Raw genomic sequence first — 22697 nt, forward strand, 5'->3', positions numbered from 1 at the left:
TCAGTATACAAACAGTTGATCAAAGACTTGGGTATGAGAATTCTGAGAAAAAATAGGGAGGTGAACATGGCATCAATGGGAGAATATATTAAGATGAAGATAACAGGAAGAACCATTATTAGCATTCAAGAAGGTAAGAAGGTGTGTGTGTGTGCGCATGTGTGGAACTAATCTCTAAGGTGTTATGCTAACTTAAATAGAATGGGAGAGAAGAGAGGCTAGTGAAATAGATTGGCATATTCAAACCTTACAAGTAAGTTTTTTATCTAGAAGAAAATTGTTAACAGGAAGTTAGTAATAATGTAGACAATCATGTAATGCTATCATCATATCCTGTACATGCCTTGAAGGTATGTATTAGGAATTCAATGATGATAATGACCTGTTCTCTGGGAAGAGCAAGAAAAGTAATGCTACACTACTAAAATGAACAATTCTCATTTTGAATTCCGTAGGGATTGCCTTTGCACATGACGGATATTGGCACTCTTTATGGAGCTTCCGCTGCAAGAATTTTTCTTGTTACTGTAAACTTTACCTGTTTGGACAGTAGGAATCATCATCAAATTCCTGCCATGTACCCTCAAGGGGTATACAGGATATGATAGTACTACATGAAAAAAACTACATTATTACTAATTTCCTATCTACAATTTTCCTCCAAATCAGTCTGTTACTTGACAAGACTCCAACATTATCAGATCTTATATTTCTATCGTCTAAGGCACTATGTACCGTATCAATCCACCTATATCTTGGTCTTCCTCTTGGTCGTTTTCCTGCCAACCTGGCAGAGAACACTTGTTTTGCTAATCTTTCCTCGCCCATTCTGTTTAAGTGACCATACCACCTGAGATTAGCTCTGCTAACGTATTCCTGGATGCTGACAATGTCAGGTTCTTTCCTAATATCCTCGCTTTTCATATGATATTGCCATTGATGCCATCTGTTCACGCCTCTAATCTTTCTCAGCACTCTCATATCTGTGGTCTCTAGTCTTTGGTCAAGCGTTTTACTTCTGACCCAGCTCTCAGATCCATAAGTTAAAATTTGTTTGAACACTGTCTTGTATACAGCTAATTTAGTGTTCCGACTAATTTCTCTCTTATTCCATATGAAGTTATTCAATTGACTTTCTACCATGCCAGCTTTGTTGATTCTGTTTTCTATTTTTATATTTAATTTACCATCTTCAGTAGAAATCGTGCCTAAGTAGCTGAAATGTTTTACTTGTTCCACAGGTTCTCCATTCACAACACAGTTGACATTTTCAATGATTCTGCTTATTTTCATTGTCTTTGTCTTTTTATTGCTGACCTTCATACCATATCTATTACAACAGTTCTTCAATTTAGTCAGTGAATCTTGCAGACTTGTAGCAGATTTATTTAGAAGTATAACATCGTCCGCATAAAGCAAAGAACTGACATTAACATCTCCAATTTTGATATCATGTTTAATACCACTTTCATTCATAATGTGATCCATATAGATAATGAATAGCAGAGGGGATAATGTACATCCTTGCCTCACACCAGATTTAACATTAAACCATCTTCCTGTACTTCCTTCAATTCTAATTGCTGACTTACAACTCAAATAAAGACTAAGTATTGCTTGATATAATGCCCCATTGACACCATATAACTGCAGCGTATTGAATAGCTTCTCTCTTGCCACCTTGTCATATGCCTTTTCCAAATCGACAAAACTTAAATACAGATCTTTATTATATTCCCATGATTTCTCCACTATTTGTCGTAAAGTGAAGATCTGATCCTGACAGCCTCTGTTTGACCTGAATCCAGCTTGTTCTTCACCAGCTTTTGTTCCACAATTCTTCTCAAACGTTTCTCAAGTATACTTGCATATATCTTACCAGGAACACTCAGTAGGGTAATACCTCTGTAATTCTCACATTCAGTTTTATTTCCCTTTTTATATATGGGTACTATGAGAACTCTACTCCAATCATCGGGAATTTGTCTTTCTGTCCAGGCATTCTGAACAATGCAGTGCAGCAACTGTAAAACCTTTACACCACCATACTTCAGCACTTCTGGTCGAATATCATCTACTCCGCCTGCCTTTCCATATTTTAAGCCCTTGATTGCTTTTTCTACTTCAAGTATGGATAGCTTTTTCTGACTGTATGCCTGTTGAATGTTTTTTATACTGTGCTATTACTTATTAAAATACTTAAGGAAATGAACAACGTAGTTAAGGATATAAATTAAATTATACTTTAATAAAGATTTTCTGATATTTCGGCAACGTCACGTTGCCATCTTCTAAAGGAACTTACAAAAAAAGGCACGTGCACGTAGGCACTAGAAACACAGTAACTGGGAATGAAGAGATGAAGCTATTGTTCTCCTAAAAGTCCTGATGGTGCCCTCTAACGGGCTAAGTAGGTGTTCTTGGCCGTTGGGCTGAAGGTCTGCTGATGTAAGCCTCCCAAATTTGGGGCAGTCGCATACAACCAAATTTGTTGAGGTTTGGAGAATTTCTTAGGGCTGAGGCTGATTCCATAAATAGTCTTTCGAATTTGTATTTGCTATGGTGTATTACTGTAGCTTTCTTCCACAGTATTCTGTGACGTGTATCCAGAGCATGGTCTGCAAGACCAGAATGGCTGTACTTGTGAAACCGGATGTAGTCCTTGTGTTCAGAAATTCTGATATTCGCTGTCCTGCCTGTTTGGCCAAAGTAAGACAGTTTACAACTGCAACGGACCTGGTATACACCAGGTAGGTCTAGGGGAAGTTGTTGGTCTTTAGTGGAACTGATAAGGGATGCCAATTTTCTCTAAGGTTTGTAACAGGAGGTCAGGTCATGCTTTTTTAAGATTTTGGTAATCTTTTCCGAGGTGCCTCGGATGTAGGGAATGGTGATGGATTTAGACTAATCCTTGTTGTGGAGTGGGGGGGGGATAGGATCTGTGGTTTGTAGGTTCTAATATTTTTTGGACTTTTTTGGGGAGGGCGGAGCCATTGGCTGAGAAAGTGTTGAGGATGTGATTTAGTTCAGTGTTTAGGGCTAAGTCGTTTGAACAGATTAGTTTAGCCCTGTTGTATAGTGTTTTCACTACTCCATATTGTTGTGAGGGGGGGGGGATTGTTGGTGAATGTATCTGCCCATATGGGTGGGTTTTCTGTAAACTGAGAAAACCAAGGTTCCATTAGGCTGGCGGGTGACTAGTGTGTCTTGGAAAGGGAGGCTGTTTTTTTCCTCTTTTTCCAATGTGAATTTGATTTTGGGGTGTTGGTTGTTGAAGTGTGTTAAGAAGGAGAGAAGTGTTTCAGAGCCATGTGGCCAAATAGTGAACACATCATCAACGTAGCAAAGCCATATGGTTGGTTTTTGTGGGGCAGAGGCTAAGGCCTTTTCTTCAAAGGTCTCCATAAAGAAATTGGCCAAGGGTGGGGAGAGTGGTGAACCCATGGCTGTCCCCTCTATATGTTTGTAGAATTTTCCCTGCCAAACGAAATAGCCTGAGTTCATTATGAACTGAAATAAGGCTGAGATATTGGGAGAAAATTTAGCTTGGATTAGCTCTAAAGTTTCCTTGAGTGGAACATTTGTGAATAAAGAGGAGACGTCAAAGCTGACCATTATGTCAGTACGCTGGAGTGTAAGGTTTTCTATGCTGGCTTTGAAATGGGCTGAGTTTTTCATGTGTGATGGTGTGTTGCCAGTATAGTGTGTGAGCTCTTTGGCCAAATGTTTAGCTAATTTGTGTGTGGGGGAATCAATGCCATCCACTATGGGACGTAACTGTCTTACTTTGGCCAAAGGCAGGACAGCGAATATCAGAATTTCTGAACACAAGGGCTACATCCGGTTTCACAAGTACAGCCATTCTGGTCTTGCAGACCATGCTCTGGATACACGCCACAGAATACAGTGGAAGAAAGCTACAGTAATACACCGTAGCAAATACAAATTCAAAGGACTATTTATGGAATCGGCCTCAGCACTAAGAAATTCTCCGAACCTCAACAAATTTGGTTGTATGCGACTGCCCCAAATTTGGGAGGCTTACATCAGCAGACCTTCAGTCCAACGGCCAAGAACACCTACTTAGCCTGCTAGAGGGCACCATCAGGACTTTTAGGAGAACAATAGCTTCATCTCTTCATTCCCAGTTACTGTGTTTGTAGTGCCTACGTGCACATGCCATTTTTTGTTAGTTGCTTTAGAAGATGGCAGATAGAAGAAAATATCGGAAAATATTTATTAAAGTATAATTTAATTTATATCCTTAACTACGTTGTTCATTTCCTTAAGTATTTTAATAATGCATAACCAACGTATAAGCCTGCCTACAAGAATCAACATCATCCACGGAGATACAATCACACGGAAGGCCCGCCAATATAGTAAATTGAAGTTGAAGCTGTCTAGACAATTAAATCGTCTAACTTTCCTGAAACGCTGCCAGGATAATAAAGTAATCCCGAACTGTGTAAAATTCAAGCACCGGTTTGTTTCAAAAAAAGCTCTCCGAATATATAACCGCCTCAGCTACGCGTTGCTACACGAACAAATCACCGCCACCTGTTTTCTCTTAGCAGACATTAACGAAGCTATTCGTGCCATCGAAGATGAGCTTTTGTGCACTTTAAACCACAAACTTTGGTCGATTTTACGTGCCATCTCATGTACCGCTGCCGACAAAGAATTTGAAAAAATACGAGGCCGACAGACGAAAAAATTCGAAACCAATACCATAATCAACCTTTCTTCAGTCACCCTAAAGCCTGAAGCAATCAACGCGCTATCACGTGGCCACAACTTTGCCATTGCTCCCAAAAAAAAAATACGTAGTGAGAATATTATGATCCAGATCGAATGCAGAATCCGCCACCTTCCACATCAAGTCGCCAACAGTGTAAGACTGGATGTAGTTTGTGTCCTTTCCAAAGCAATCCCACCTAAAACCAACATATCCAACAATGAATATAAAGCTCTACAGGAAATGAAGAATAATAAAGAAATTGTTATTACCAAAGCGGATAAGGGAAATACAACTGTAGTCCTTAATCAAAAGGTAAGCTGAATGCTCTTCTATTAGATCAGGCTACTTACCTCCCCATCAATTACAATCCCACCAACTCTCAAATTAGAAAACTTCACAGGCTCCTTAAGAGGTTACTTCTTGGCCTGTAGAAGTTACCAACAGATTAAAACCATTTAACTCTATACCTCCCCCCGTATTTACGGAATCCCAAAAATACATAAAGAAAATGTGCCATTACGTCCCATAGTGGATGGCATTGATTCACCCACATGAAAATTAGCTAAACATTTGGCCAAAGAGTTCACACACTATACTGGCAACACACCATCACACATAAAAAACTCAGCCCATTTCAAAGCCAGCATAGAAAACCTTACACTCCAACGTACTGACATAATGGTCAGCTTTGACGTCTCCTCTTTATTCACAAATGTCCCACTCAAGGAAACTTTAGAGCTAATCCAAGCTAAATTTTCTCCCGATATCTCAGCCTTATTTCAGTTCACAATGAACTCAGGCTATTTCGTTTGGCAGGGAAAATTCTACAAACAGATAGAGGGGACAGCCATGGGTTCACCACTCTCCCCTCGCTTGGCCAATTTCTTTATGGAGGCCTTTGAAGAAAAAGCCTTAGCCTCTGCCCCACAAAAAACAACCATATGGCTTCGCTACGTTGATGATGTGTTTGCTATTTGGCCACATGGCTCTGAAACACTTCTCTCCTTCTTAACACACTTAAACAACCAACACCCCAGAATCAAATTCACATTGGAAAAAGAGGAAAAAAACAGCCTCCCTTTCCTAGACACACTAGTCACCCGCCAGCCTAATGGAACCTTGGTTTTCTCAGTTTACAGAAAACCCTTCCATACAGGCAGATACATTCATCAACAATCCCCCCCCCCTCACAACAATATGGAGTAGTGAAAACACTATACAACAGGGCTAAACTAATCTGTTCAAACGACTTGGCTCTAAACACTGAACTAAATCACATCCTCGACACTTTCTCAGCCAATGGCAACACACCATCCAACCATCCAACACCCCCCCCCACAGAAAAAGTCCAAAAAATATTAGAGCCTACAAACCACAGATCCCCCCCACTCCACAACAAGGATTACTCTAAATCCATTACCATTCCCTACATCCGAGGCACCTCGGAAAAGATTACCAAAATCTTAAAAAAGCATGACCTGACCTCCTGTTACAAACCTTACAGAAAATTGGCATCCCTTATCAGTTCCACTAAAGACCAACCACTTCCCCTAGACCTACCTGGTGTATACCAGGTCCGTTGCAGTTGTAAACTGTCTTACTTTGGCCAAACAGGCAGGACAGCGAATATCAGAGTTCTGAACACAATGACTACATCCAGTTTCACAACTGCAGCCATTCTGGTCTTGCAGACCATACTCTGGATACACACCACAGAATACGGTGGAAGAAAGCTACAGTAATACACCATAGCAAATACAAATTCGAAAGACTATTTATGGAATCAGCCTCAGCCCTAAAAAATTCTCCAAACCTCAACAAATTTGGTTGTATGCAACTGCCATAAAATTTGGGAGGCTTACATCAGCAGACCTTCATCCCAACGGCCAAGAACACCTACTTAGCCCGGTAGAGGGCACCATCAGGACTTTTAGGAGAACAGTAGCTTCATCTCTTCATTCCCAGTTACTGTGTTTGTAGTGCCTACGTGCACATGCCATTTTTTGTTAGTTGCTTTAGAAGATGGCAACGTGACGTTGCCGAAATATCAGAAAATCTTTATTAAAGTATAATTTAATTTATATCCTTAACTACGTTGTTCATTTCCTTAAGTATTTTAATAATGCATAACCAACGTATAAGCCTGTGCTATTACTGCTTGTTTCATTTAGCAATTTTTCAAAGTAATTACTCCATAATTCAAGGATATCTTTTTCTCCCATTTTCATGTCACCTTTATCATCTCTAACTCCTTTTACAGCACTCTTTCCTCCATTACTAAGCGCCTTCAAAAACCTCCAGAATATCTTACCACCTTCTTGATATTTATTTTCTATGTTCTTTCCAAAGTCCTCCCGAGACTTCGGTTTAGCTAGTTTTACACAGTGTTTTGCTTTCTTACATTTGTCTCTGTATTCTCTAAGAGCAAAAGCTGACTTATTTGTCAGAAACTTTTGATATGCTTTCTTCTTTTCCTTCATTGCCTCTTTAACTTCCTATGTGCACCATGGAGTTCTGATTTTTCTATCCTTGCAGACTACCTCACCACATGCCTCTCTGGCTGAATCAATCAGAGTTTTCTTGAAGATTTGCCACTGAATCTCCAAGGTTTGGTTCCTGTTCTCAAACTCTTTCATTTTTTCTTCCATAATCTTTGTGTATTTTAGTCTACAGTTCACATATGAGAGCTGCTCAACCTTTATTTGCTTTAAAACTTTCTTACATGTTATTCTTTTCAATATGACATTCAATTTTATCCTGCTCAAGACTAAATAGTGATCACTTCCAATTTCAAATCCTCTGTCCACCGTGGTGTTCTGCACCAGGGAGAAAACATCTCTATCAACAATAACACAGTCAATGAAACTTTTCTTATTCGTTTCTATTCTCTCCATGTGAATTTGTGCACATTTTTATGTTGGAACATGGTGTTAGTAATAACCAGTCCATGTCCTGAGCAGAAATCCAACAGGTATTTGCTATTATTATTAGCTTTGCTCTTTTCTCCAAATTTTCCCAAAATATTTTTGTATGTCTGACAATCATTTCCTACTCTGCTATTTAGATCCCCAACAAGGATCAACTTTTTCGTTTTCATTATGTCCGTTGCTTTTTCTAAAGTATCAAAAAATTACTCCACTTCTACCTTAGTAGAACCTTCTGTGGGACCATAGGCACAAATAAGTCTCATTGACCAATTCTCCATTCTGATTTTAGCCCACATCACTCTACTTGAGACTGCCTGCCATTCAAGAAGATTAACCTCGTAATTTGTGTTGAATACTATGGCTACTCCTTCTTTTTCTTGATTGTCAATTCCTGAATATAACATTTTGTATTTATTGCTCAGAAAAATCTCACCAGTTTTTGTCTTTTTTGTTTCAGTCATCCCTATTATGTCGATCTGGTACTTATCTAATTCCTCAGCTAGCTCCATTTCTTTGCCATTCAGGCTTCGTATGTTAATAGTACTGATCTTTAACTGTGATGATGTTGAGTTGGGGTGTGCTTTCAGATTTGTTCCAGTAGCTGACTTTTCGCTGTTCGCCCTGGTTCCTTGGCGAAAATAACAGGGGCCTTGTTTAACCGGGCGACGCCCCAGCCGGCATGAAATTTTGTCATATTGTACCATCATTTTGTATATTGGTTATCATTACATTACAGTACTAATCTGATTTGAGATATCAGTCAATTCTGATTATTATTATTATTACATGACACCTCCAAGGAGTCCAAAGACTCATCAAGGGAGGACATCCACTCCACAGCTCTCCGTCTCCACCCCTCAGTCCACCAACTACAGTGAACTGCAACTACCATATTAATCTACACCAATGCCATCTATTGGCCACCACCACTAGTATTTTCACAGACAATCACAAACATCCATGCCCATGGTGGGATTCGAACCCGCAGCATTTTGGCTGGAGAATAGATACACTAACCACTCAGCCAACCTGGCTTTCAATTATAAGTGACATTACACAAAATGCCCCCTGTATGCAATGGACTCTTAGTTGCTCTTACAAAAGACTGATTGTTTCTCTAAAGCTTTAATAGTTAATAAACAAATGCAGGACTGGTTTTTCTGTACTTGAGATGCATAAATCATTTTTCAGAAGTACGACTTGAAAACTCAAGAACTATAAACCTCACTTGATAAGTTCTTATGCACAATAACTGTTTTACACTTTGTGGTGGCTTTATTTGCTGTGAGTGAGAATGTATAACATTGTCAGATGTCAAGGTCAAGTAGACAAAATTTTTCTCCAAATTATTTCTATTAATAGTTTTACTTTATTCAAATCAAAGTGTCCAAAATAAAAATGTTGACCTTGTTAGGTAAAAAAAAAAAAAAAAAAATGAAGTATTAAACTTACTGATTATGAAATCTTGGATAATATCAGCTTTCCAGAGAAGTATTAGTTGTAACTAGTGGGGAGAAAGAGAGATTATAATTCTAGAAAGTGAGAACTTGAGATAAACCTGTTTTGGAGACCACTTTTGTCCTCCACCTTGCTATAATATGTTTGTATTTAAACCAGTCTACTGATATTTATTACTCTTTTTGAAGGAGTGTGATATTGCTAACAGATGCAAATAATTCTTTATTTTTTCCTCCAAGTAGTACAGAACATTAATATGTAGTCTATTTATATTGTTTAAAAATGTGAAGTGTTTTTTTTTTATTCATTCACTTTTCTGTATTTTGATTTAGACTGCTTTGCAACATTTAGTGGACACACAACTTCTTATATCAGGGCAGTTATCCAACATGCAGAAGCAACTCAAAGTTTTGAAGAAAAAGAGTAAACAAGTTCATCACTCATTGTCCACATTACAAAAATTAAACTCACAGAATGATGAAGAAACGTGATTTATTTTTAATGCTTCAGTTTTACCAGTTTTTTAAATATTTTAGGCTTTTGATAAATAGCAAAATATATTAAAAATTAAGATTTTGAGATATTTATTATATGGACTTTATGTATAATGGATTTTTAATCATGGAAACTGATTATCTTCAATTTAAATCTTTACTTATTTACTACTTAATGTTTTTAAAATTTTGTGGATCTTAATGTTTATAAGAAAAATAACATATGTAATTGTGCTATTTGAAGTTTTGAAGAAAGAGTAAGCATTCATCACTATTTGTCTTAAAAATTAAACTCACAGAATGATGAAGAAACGTGATTTATTTTTAATGCTTCAGTTTTACCAGTTTTTTAAATATTTTAGGCTTTTGATAAATAGCAAAATATATTAAAAATTTAGATTTTGAGATATTTATTATATGGACTTTATGTATAATGGATTTTTAATCATGGAAACTGATTATCTTCAATTTAAATCTTTACTTATTTACTACCTAATGTTTTTAAAATTTTGTGGATCTTAATGTTTATAAGAAAAATAACATATGTAATTGTGCTATTTGAAGTTTTGAAGAAAAAGTAAGCATTCATCACTATTTGTCTTAAAAATTAAACTCATGGAATGGTGAAGAGAAGTGATTTATTTTTAATGTTTAATTTTTACTGTTTTTTTTTTAATAAAGATTTTAGGCTTTTGTTAAATAAGTATATTTAAAATTTAGATTTTGAGGTATTTATTATATGAACACAATGTATAATGATGTTTCTATCAAGTAAACTTGTACTTCATTTTTACATCTCTTATTTACTACTCTCTCTCTTAAAAATTTGAGCTTCTTAATGTTGCCAAGAAAAGTAGCATATGTAATTATTTAAATCAAGTGTTGATATTAAATCCAGCATTATTTCAAAGCCGAATATAGAACTATGAAAGTTTTGTATGAAATTTGACCAGAGAGCTTATGGGAATACACTCACTGGCATTTACGAGTTGCCCTAGTGCAGACCTTATAGAAGACATGATCACTTGCCCAAGCGTCCATATATTCGCCTTCTGTTGGTTCATTTTGATAAGGTTTCACTGGCCTGACAGCTGTTTTGAACTGGTTGGTTCTGCTCAGAGACCAGGCAGAAACCTTAAGAGAGCAAAAACTCTTGTTCAGTACTAAGGAACTCAAAGTGTTGCAGAGGTGTATTTTTCGTAAGCGAACTCTTGGTCAGTGTATAAAGTATTTACTAAAATAAAGAGCCAAATACATATATGGATGCTTGGGCAAGTGATCATATCTTCTGTAAGGTCTGTGCTGGTGCAATTTGTAAATGCTGGCAAATGTATTCTCGTAAGCTCTCTGGTCAAATTTCGTTCAAAATTTTCGTAGTTTCTACATTCGGCTTTGAAATAATGCTGGATTTAATATCCACTTGATTTATATAATTTTTGCATTGCTGAACTGAAGCCCTTTGACTCTTTATTTTAGTAAATAGCATATGTAATTTTGTGGCATGTATCCTGCAAACAGTTCATTCAGCACAAAATATTTGTTGCTAATTTTCAGTGAATTATTATTGCATTTAGCTATTGTATATACTAGGCTGCTTGTGTATCTCTTCCAACTCTTGTGATACTGTCTACATGTCACAAATTATATGTTTCTGCTTTTTTTTATATAATTAAAATTCAATCCAATATGTACTGGGGTATGTTACATTATCCACGAAATTTGAATTTATTCCTTAAAGGAAGTGCACAATCATCTGCCAAACTAATGCTATGGTGGAAGAACAAAACGAAATGTGCTATAAATGTACAGAAATCCCTCGATTAATGTGTCAATGCACTCTTTGAAATGAGCATATGAATAAAAAAAACGCCCTAAAATCAAATATAATAACATTATTATTATTATGTGACACCTCTAGGGAGTCCAAGTGACTCGTCGAGGGAGGGTGCCTACTCATACAATTCTCTGTCTTAACCACCAACTTCAATGAACCTCAACTACCATCATCTACACCAATGCCATAACATATGGGCAAAAGTATAATTCGTTCCTCAAATTTCTTTTTTGACCCTTCATTTTTTGTATAAAAGAATTAGGATATGTCTCAGGGCCTAATTAAAGGAAAACGATGAATCTGAAAGACAATAAAACATATTCAGAATATAAATTTATTATTCTACTTCTCAACAAATAATTGAGCTAACATGGTTTGACAGGCATTCTGTTTCTTTTTTTCATACAGCCGATGGTATGGTCCTATTGCCTCTTCTACTTCTCTCTTCATCAGAGCCAGCCTCTAAGCATTGGTGCTTAAAAATTTCAATTGTATGAAAAAATATTTTCAAATTGTTTCAGTGAAATCGCTTTTGGCTGACTGTCGGTGGTTAAATTTTCTTCATATTCTTCAGGATCTTCCAGCTGTGCATCTAAATTTAGCAGGTCGGAATCACTCAATTTCTCAGAATGAGATTTAATTAATTCTTGGACATTATCATTGTCAATCTCATCAAATCCCAGTTCATTCATGCCCAACGTTGGCAATTTCCTCAACAACATTATCCATTTCTTTATCTAGTGAAATTCATTTTTGGTTACAATCTTCTATTTATGTAGAAAGAAGTCTCTCTAATTCATTCATTATAATACTTTGTTTTCGAGTAGTCTGCATGCATGATAAACTTGAAGCAGCCTTACCCTTCTCTTTGTATTCAGCAACTTTGCTTAAAATTGCTCTTATAGTTGATTTACCCACTTTGTGTTCTTGTCCTATCTTTGCTCTGGACTCGCCTTGTTCATTTTTCTTGAAAACTTGAAATAATAAAGTTTTTCTTCCAATGAGATTACTTTTTGAATCTTTTTCACACTCCACGTTTTTGCTCACTAATCCTTTTACTCATTAAAAGTGGTTGGAAAAACACTAAAATAAAAAAATTAAAAAAAAAAACAATTGCAAAGGAGGCAGGAGATATGATCAGTAAAATGGTATGTATTTAGCAGATGTCATAAATTTTGGCAGTAAATTTGGAATATAGTGTATATGAAAATAGTGTAGTATGCCATTCAAAAATGACTTTGTAAAATGTTTTAAATCGAAACTAAATTATTTCATCCTTGTGAGTGATTTTTTTAAAATAGTTAGCTGTAAAAAAATGTATAGATAGAAAATTTGTAAGATCTGTAACATTTATTTTTAAGATGTATGTAGGCACACTAATCGAATTTTAGAGATGCATTAATTGCATTCGGGTATAGAAAAAAAATGACGCACTAATTGAAAATGTACTAATTGGAGACAGATAAATCAAGGGATTGCTGTATAGTATGTTAATCATGAGAAGTTATTGATTTGATGTATGCATGAGGGAAAAAAAGATATATATATATATATGTAATAATGGATGTTATGAATATAAAATTTGCTGTTCCTGCAGACGTGCTTTTTAACAGCTGCAAAATAGGTGATATCCAATGTGACCAGAATTTCAGATCAAATACAACTAAGAATGGGATCCAAGTTTCACTTTGTGATTGAGAGGCTATTGAAAGCACCCACTTGCAATATGTAATTTTTTTCCGTATTATATAATAAGCATTAGTTATTTAAACATTCACTGCTGAGCTTTAACAGTAACCTTTTGTAGAAAATTAAAACATAGATAATAGAAACTTTTAAGCAGTGCTTTAAAATTACACATGTGTAAACAACTTTCTTAAAAGAAATTACTACAAATTTACAATTAGCATAGAATAAAAAATTTAGCTTTTAACACCCAGTGAAAAGTTTTAGATATAACAAAAAAAAGCATTAATAAAAACTGGCATTTCAATATATTATTATGTGACAACTCCATGGAGTCCAAAGACTCATCGAGAGAGAGTGACAACAGCATCAAACGATTGAATCACCTTCCAACTATTAACCACGCTCAAACTAGCTTAACTTTTTGTATGAGCCATTAGTAGCAGAGGCTCCTCCAATTGAACAACCTTTGCTGGCATATATATATATATATATATATTAATATTATTGATCATAATTTACTCGGTAGATAAGATATATAAAACTGAATTTAAATGACTCTATACCGAGAAAGAAAAGTTTAATGTTAAGATACGACTAGTTTCGTTGAAATTCAACTTCTTCGGGTATCACAGGCAAAGAATTAAATAAAAAATAACAGAGACATGATAAAATACATTAACAGATCTAATATAAAACACACAAGTACATTTAAAAACAGGAATGCGTGCTTGAGTTCCAACTGAAGTTGACTACGTGCGTGAGCTGACACGAGTGCACTAGTACTGGACAGTGGCAATGTGTGCATCAGAAATATTGTAGCTAAGGCTGTTATTAATATGAGATGAATCAAGCAATATTTCTCTAGATTCAATTATTTTTCTTTCAAGTTTATCATAGCACACATGGATATTAGAAGTTTGTGGCCAGTCTACGAGGTGTTGGCGGCCTTCATCTGATTTGATAGAGAAGAGAATGTGGCTAGAGAGAGAGCGCTGGCCCTGGTTCTGCTGTAGGAAATGTCTCTTTGGTGTTCTTCCATGCGTAAAAGGATGGATTTAGCTGTCTGGCCGTAGTATGGTTTGCCACAATCACATAAAATCTTGTAGACTCCTGGATACTGAGTAGGAAGATGTTTCATTTTAGGTCTACTTAGTATGGAACAAAGTTTAGGAAACGTAGTGAAGCGAGTTTTAATGTTGAATTTCTGAAGCATTTTGGCTAGTTTTGGGGAGAGAGAGCTGATGTATGGTAATGAAATAAAAGCTCTTGGTGGAGAAGAATCTTCAAAAGCAGTTGAGCGGTGGACAGAGAGAAATTTATTAATCATTTTAAGAGAGAATCTATTGTTAACAAAAGACTTTTTAAGAAAATTGAGTTCATATTCAATTTCTGTTTCATCTATTAATAAAGATCTGGCTCGATGTGCCAGGGTTGAAATAATACCAAACTTTTGTGGAGGGGAGTGATGGGAAGAAGCATGAAGGTATCTGTCCGTGTGAGTGGTTTTCTAAAAATGGAGATTTTGATATTTTCAGCGCATCTTGTAAGTTTTAAGTCCAGAAAGGGAAGTTATAAACAAAACTCAGGTTTAGCTATGGGCAGTCCGCTCTCTCCGATTCTTGCTGACATATTTCTTAAGGATTATGAAGAAAAAGCAACTAATTCCTCGACTCTTAAACCTAAAGTATGGTATCGTTATATTGACGATGTATTTCTCATCTGGGAACACAACCTCAACTTTTTTCTGGACCACCTCAACAAGTTTCATCAAAAAATCAATTTCACCTGTGAACTGGAATCTGACAACTGTCTTCCCTTTCTGGACTTAAAACTTACAAGATGCGCTGAAAATATCAAAATCTCCATTTTTAGAAAACCACTCTCACGGACAGATACTTTCATGCTTCTTCCCATTACTACCCTCCACAAAAGTTTGGTATTGTTTCAACCCTGGCACATTGAGCCAGATCTTTATTAACAGATGAAACAGAAATTGAATATGAACTCAATTTTCTTAAAAAGTCTTTTGTTAACAATGGATTCTCTCTTAAAATGATTAATAAATTTCTCTCTGTCCACCACTCAACTGCTTTTGAAGATTCTTCTCCACCAAGAGCTTTTATTTCGTTACCATACATCAGCTCTCTCTCTCCAAAACTAGCCAAAATGCTTCAGAAATTCAACATTAAAACTTGCTTCACTACGTTTCCTAAACTTAGCTCCATACTAAGTAGACCTAAAATGAAACATCTTCCTTTTCAGTATCCAGGAGTCTACAAGATTTTGTGTGATCGTGGCAAACCATACTATGGCCAGACAGCTAAATCCATCCTTTTATGCATGGAAGAACACCAAAGAGACATTTCCTACAACAGAACCAGGGCCATTGCTCTCTCTCTAGCCACATTCTCTTCTCTATCAACTCAAATGAAGGCCGCCAACACCTTGTAGACTGGCCACAAACTTCTAATATCCATGTGTGCTATGATGAACTTGAAAGAAGAATAATTGAATCTAGAGAAATATCGCTTGATTCATCTCATATTAATAACAGCCTTAGCTACAATATTTCTGATGCACACATTGCCACTGTCCAGTACTGGTGCACTCGTGTCAGCTCACGCACGTAGTCAACTTCATTTGGAACTCAAACACGCATTCCTGTTTTTAAATGTACTTGTGTGTTTTATACTAGATCGGTTAATGTATTTTATCATGTCTCTGTTATTTTTTATTTAATTCTTTGCATGTGATACCTGAAGTTGAATTTCAATGAAGCTAGTCGTATCTTAACATTAAACTTTTCTTTCTCAGTATAGAGTCATTTAAATTCATTTTTATATTTATATATATATATAAAGTTTGTACTGAATGAAATTTATACATCATCATTAAAGAGGAGATTTGATTTCATAATGAGTTGTTCTGATACTTCATTGCAATCAGAAAGTATTCACCTGTTGAGTATTCTTACCCAATACAAAAGTGATTTTTGATTTTAGTACACTACCAGAGCATCTGCTGATACCTTATGTTATTATTTACCATCAAAACTTTCAAGATTCAGTCTGTTTTCGGTAACCTCAACTGTCAGTGTTTTTAACACTGGCAGTTTAGATATAGTACCTGTGTCAGTGTACAGAGAGACTTTTAACACTCAACAGCATTTTCAATAACTGTAATAAGAAGTAATCAAAGAACTAAAAGCAATCTCTCCACCAGCAGAGATCTTTGAAAATGACATCTTGGAAGAGGAGATGAATAAGGCTATAAAACATCTCAAGAACAATAAGAGTCCTGGAAATGACAACATAATAGGCGAGATGCTAAAATATGGGGAGAATCAGTTGCAAAAGAAATACATAAACTATGTAATGAAATATGGAGATTTTTCCACTCTTCAGGGTAAGCCCCTGAAGAGTGGAAAAAATCTTTGTCTTGGTTGTTCTTCATAAGAAAGGCAGTGCTTTAGAATGCTCCAATTACAGAACTGTTGCATTAATGAGTCATCTTGGCAAAGCTGATGAAAATACTAACAGAGCGCCTGAAGGGGCATATGGAGGCACATCTTCCGCATGAGCAAGCCGGATTTCAGCAAGATCAAAGTACAGTGCAAAAAATACTCGCACTAAGACTAATAGCAGAGAAAGCTCAAAGAAAGAACAAAAAGATATATTGCTGTTTCATGGACTTGCAAAAAGCATTTGATAATATTGACCAAAATATAACATGGGCTGTCTTGGAATCCTATGGTATTAACAATAAATTGATCCGCCTGCTGAAAGATATAAACAGCCAAGCACAAGCAAAAATCAGAATAGCAGGTGAGACTGGAGATTGGTTTGTCACTAGGCAAGGCACAAGACAAGGGGACCCAATATCACCAATCATCTTCATCACACATCTGGGAAGAACACTAAATAAGATTAAAGAAGAAGATGGAGGCATTTCAATAAATGACATGAGAATAAACTACCTCTGCTTTGCAGATGACATCGTCATGATTGAAGAAGACGCAGCAAGGCTGGAACAGACATTGCAAACACTATACACAGAAGGAAAAAGATATGGACTAAACGTCAACTTTGAAAAAACTAAAACAATGATATTCGGACAACAGGAGTTACTGAACAGAGTTATGATAGACAGATTTCAACTCGAAAATGTGGAACACTTCACATATCTTGGGTGCCACGTGAAGCATGACTTGGACCCCAAAAAAGAGATTAAAATTAGAATCGCCAGAGCGACAACTATTTAAAAGCCATGGATAAAATATGGAAGAGCTGAGCTATAAAGATGCAAACTAAACTGCGCATTGTGGAAATCTGTATCTTCAGCAGCATGCTCTATGGATGCGAGGCCTGGCTACTCCTGAGAGAATCTGAAAGGAGGATATTGGCATTTGAGAGGAAGTGCTATAGAAAGATCTTGAGAACAAGCTGGATACAGAAAGTGAACAATGAAAATCTGATCCAGAAAATAATCAAAAAGAAACTACATCTATTTGGCCATATATGTAGAATGAATGATGAGAGAAAATTAATAACATTGCTGTTTGGAATGATTGAAGGAAAGAACCAAAGAGGATGACCAAACAGAGAATGGGGCGATGACATCGTCAAATGGTGCAGAAACTCTATACACAAATTGGGTCATCTTGCACAAAACAGAATGCAATGGAAGAATCATATCAAGATGGCAGCGGACACCAACGGGCATTGGACCCATGGTTGTTGATGATAATGATGAATTACATTGACATCCAATAATTATGAAATTGCCATGTACCAATTTAATCTTGAACTTAAAATAAAATTTTAAAATGATTTTTTTTAAAATGTCTTAACCAGCTCAGTTTATTCAAGTATTTACAATCTTTTATGGGTGGAAGTTCCCAAAAGAAAAAAATAAATGTTATTCTGTCTGTATAATATGTCTCTCTCTCTGTGTGTGTCTCTAAGCCTAAATATCTAAAATAAATCTGTACATACTATGATTATTTCACAAGAATACATTCCAATTTATATCTCACCAAATATTTAACTTCTAGGTTAGATATTATGCTTGAAATTATGTCAAAATATTGTGTTTTGGCAGGAATGTAACAATTAATGAATGTAAATGGATACAAGGTTGAAGATGTTGCAGCAGCACAAGGTGAGGATGAGACAGGTTTGAATGGGAATCAGGGTAAGGATCAGGAAAACAGGAGGGGGTCAGACAGAAGATAGAGGTGCGGTATAGCAGCCAGAAGAGAGAATGTTGGTGCTGGTAGAATGGCCTCAAAGACACAGGTGGTTGTTATGTTTGTACACAAATGTGAGGTGTTTTCGAAATAAGAGAGCTGAGTGTTGTATTGAATGAGTCAGTATGCCCAAAGATAATTGGTATAAGTGAAACTTGCTTGTCTAAGGAGGATGTGACATCAGGAATAAAAATGGAAGGATAGGAAGGTGAAAAGAGGAAGTGGTGGGGGGGAAGAATGCTGTTAATGATTGCAGAGTAATTGTGGATCCATAAAGTGTGGAAGTTGATAATGCATGCATAGATTTTGAATCTGTGTGGTGTGAAGTTGAAATTAACAGGCTAATATATCTGATAGGATGCTGTTATAGGCTAGGGGATGTAGAGAATATTGATTGTGAAATATTTAGGCAAATTGGTTTTTCATGTATAAAGAAGGTGATCCTGATGGAAGACTTCAGTTACAGTAGTATAGAATGGTAGGAGGAGATGATGTATGGGAACAATGAGAGTGAACTTTTGAGAGATAAACACGTCTTAAGCAACATGTTACTGAAGCAACTAGAGGCTTTAATGTTTTGGATTTAGTGATGACTTCACAGGATGTAGTTGTTAATAAGGTATTAACACTGCTGCCAGTTTGTGAGAGTGATCATGAGGTACTTGTTTGGGAACTGGTTACTGTCAAAAGCAGATATACTTGGAAGTATAAGGCAGGTGATTATGGGAAGTCTGTAGTCAATTAGCATCAATATTTTTTCTGCATATCACAATAGATGAGTTGTGCAGAAAAGATGTTAATAGTGTATGGAAATTCATAAGGCAGTATCTGACACAAGTAATGTATAACTGATACAAGAATTAAATTGATAAATAGAGTAGGAGTGAAAAGGATGAACAGTGAAATCAAGCAAGCTGCATTGGAAAAGAAACTGCTATGGAGGAGGTACAGGACAATTGTTGGTGATTATATCCATGAAAAATGTAATGTGCAGGCTAGGAAAGTGACAAGCAGCATGCATGGTAAGGAAAGAAACGGTGCAGTATGAGAGGAGATTGGCTGTTCAGGCCAAGGTTAATTCAAGGGAATTTTTTTGATATATGGCAAGCAAGAGAAAGAATAATTATGGCAGGTTGACACTGGTGAATAGTCATGGCAGAGAGAGTGACCGTTGCAAAGGATATAGTGGAATTATTGAACAAGCACTTTATAAGTGTCTATCATACTGGTGGAAATGATGTCGTGATATATATAGAAGTGAAGCAAATAGGAGAATTGGGAGTGAAAGAATCAGAGGTGTATCAAGTGTTGATTAGGTTAGATGTTAATAAGGCTTTGAAAATGGGTGACATATCCCCATGTATTCTTAAGGAATGTGCATTACAGTTAACTATGCCCTTGACCTGGTTGTTTAATGAAAGTCTTGCAGTGGATAGGATTCCTAAGAAGTGGAAAGAAGGCAAAATAGTACCACTCTGTCTAGACTTCTGTCCTAGAACCATGCTTGGTTCTAGGACAGAACTTTCCAATTATAGACCAGTCTCTGTATCTTAACTTAACTGCGGTTGTAGTTAAGGTGTTGGAGAGATTGGTGCAGATAAAATGCAAGAGTGGTTGATGGACATGGAATCCTTTATGATGGTCAGCATGGATTTGTAAAGATAAGGGAGAATCATATACAGGAAATCCTCGCTTCATGCAAATTCAATATGTGCGATAATTAGTTAGTGTGATTGAGTGAAATGATATTATTTCCCACTTTACGCAAGTGATTAATCAATTAATGTGATTTTTTTAAGTTACGCGAAATTTTTTTTTGTCACCAATCTGCAGCGAGCAGAAAAGCTGGAAGTCATTAAGAGACATGAAAGTGGCGCTAGTAAAGTAATACAATGATTGTGTGAGACCTGGGATACAGTGCATCTGCACTGTATCCCAGGTCTCACACAATCAATATTAAATAAGTTACTATATTAAATAAGAGTAAAGAATACAAAGAATAAGGAAAAGTTGCTACTGCTTCTTTAAGCATGCAGATCATCCGAAATAGAAGCCATTTAATGATGGAGCATCTTCTATCACTCTGGATTGAGGATTATAACCAAAAAAGTATACCTCTTAGCACAACGAATATTCAGGCAAAAACTCTCAATGTTTTTACCTCGTTGAAAGAGACTCAAGAGGAATGTGAAAGCTTTACTGCCAGTTTAGGATGGTTTGACTGTTTTAAAAATTGAGCTGGACTGCTTAACATAAGAATAACTGGGGATCTGCTACTCCTGATAAAAAAATCTGCAACTAAGTTTCCTGAAGAATTGCAAAGGATAATTCAGGAAGGTGATTATCGTGATTGGCAAATATTCAATGTGGACGAAATTGGTCTCTTTTAGAAGTGTATGCCAACAAAAACTTTCCTAGCTAAAACTGAAGCATCTCAACCAGGATACAAAGTAACTAAAGATCGTGTTACTCTTTTATTAGGAGGCAGTGCAGAAGGCAACTTTAAATTCAAGCCTATGTTAGTTTATTATATGCAGAATCCAAGATCTCGTTATTGAAGAAATCGGCACAGTTGGAAAAGAACTTGGATTTAATGAACTGGATAATGAAAATGTGAGAAACTTGCTCGATTTCCATTCAGAACAGTTAAGCAAGAATGATCTCCTTCAGCTAGAAGAACAGCATGCATATGAAGAAGATAAGGAGTGCGAACAAGAAGAGAATGTTACTACAAAGAAGCTAACTGAAAAAGAATTTGAGCTATTTTCAGTCACATTGAGCATGGTAAGGAAATTTTGTTTGATGCTGATTCTGATATGGAACAAAGCTTTGAAGTCTGCTGAAATCTTGATAAAGCAATCGCCAGCTATTGCAAATTGCATGACAAGAAGAAAAAGTCGAGCAAGATTCAAACATCTTTACTTACTTTTTTTTGTAAAAAAGTAGCTCAATCAAATGTTTAGACATCAAATAAAAATTTAAGCAATTGATTTTTATCCTCTAAATATAGCTTATACTGTAATTTTTTTCAAAATTTACACTAACTGATAGATGAATTATAATTATTCCTGTTGTTGTATTCACTTAACTCACATTAATTGATGGATTAATTAATCGCGTTAAGCGAGGTTTACCTGTACAGTGATATTCTTGGACTTTGCAAAATGTTTGATAAATGATAAATTGGTGTACAAGCTGCAGAGGATGGGAATATATAGTATATTCGTTAAATGGATCAGAGATTGCCTCTCTGAATGATAACAGCAAGTTGTGTATGGTGGAGCAGAGTCATAAAAAAAAGGAGGATAACCAGTGTTGTCCCCCAGGGTTCTGTTCTTGGTCCCCTGCTGTTTTACTTGTTTGTGAATGATGTATATGTGGACTGACTGGGAATCTTGAGTTGTTTGCTGATAATACAAAGTTAGGGAGAATTATAAATAGCACTGCTGATATTTATTCCCTTCGGGAAGATTTGAATAGACTTGAACAAAGGAGTGGGTTGTAGTTTTAATATTAATAAGTGCAAAGTGTTGCATTTTGGAGTGCAGAAAAGGTCCTTTATTATATAATGATGGTGCTGTACTGCAGGAAGTGGATGAGATTCAAGATTTGTGAGTGATGGTTGACAGTAGAAGTTTAGTGGGCATATTGCAAGTGTTGCAAAGACTGCACATCATACTGCTGCTACAATAAGAAGTGTGCTAACATGTAGGGATAAGGATGGGGTTGTGCCAGTGTATAAAGCACAGCAGTCAAACCACACTTGGACTATTGTGCTCAGATTTGGTCATCTGGCTTTCAATGTATGTGGTGGAAACATTGGAGAGGGTCCAAAGACAAGTGATTAAGACAATATCAAGACTTTAGAATGTTGGCTATGGAGACATGTTGAAGAAATGTGGATTACAGAGCTTGGTGGATAGGAGGAAAAGAGGTAATATGATAGAGATGTTTAAGTTAGAGGATTTTGTTGCATTAATCCAGAGGCAATTATAAAAAGAGTAGAAGGTGATAGGGGAAGAACCAGAAGTCATCCCTGTGCCGATATGTGTTGGGGACCATGAGATTGTGGCACTTGTTGTGCTGTATCTTCACTGTTTAATTAGTGTTAACCTTAGGCTAGCTATCTCTGATGGCTATCAGTGGAGATTGAACTTCCCACTCAGTCTCCAAAAGTCAGATAGGGCTAAAACTGCCTCAACTACTCCCTATACAGGAATAAAAAGGTGTTTTTATTCCTGTATATATTTTTATATCTGACTGTTTTTTTAAGTACGCACATATGTATTGCAGTAAAGATATTAGA

General features: G+C 36.2%; 1 protein-coding gene across 1 annotated transcript in view; it reads left to right on the forward strand.

Annotated features, from left to right (window-relative positions):
- The window catches only part of LOC150109149 (transient receptor potential cation channel subfamily A member 1 homolog), a 475501-nt gene extending 464972 nt beyond the window's left edge, over positions 1-10529 (forward strand). The window contains exon 24 of the mRNA XM_090411752.1: positions 9459-10529. Within this exon, the coding sequence (XP_090267878.1) occupies positions 9459-9617 (159 nt within the window). The 3' untranslated portion in view covers positions 9618-10529. The remainder of the gene's footprint in view (positions 1-9458) is intronic.
- The last annotated feature ends 12168 nt before the right edge of the window (positions 10530-22697 follow it).

This window comes from Typopeltis vanoorti, chromosome 2 (assembly GCF_054136105.1).
Source record: "Typopeltis vanoorti isolate ZY-2024b chromosome 2, IOZ_Tvanoo_1.0, whole genome shotgun sequence".
NCBI lineage: Eukaryota > Metazoa > Arthropoda > Arachnida > Uropygi > Thelyphonidae > Typopeltis > Typopeltis vanoorti.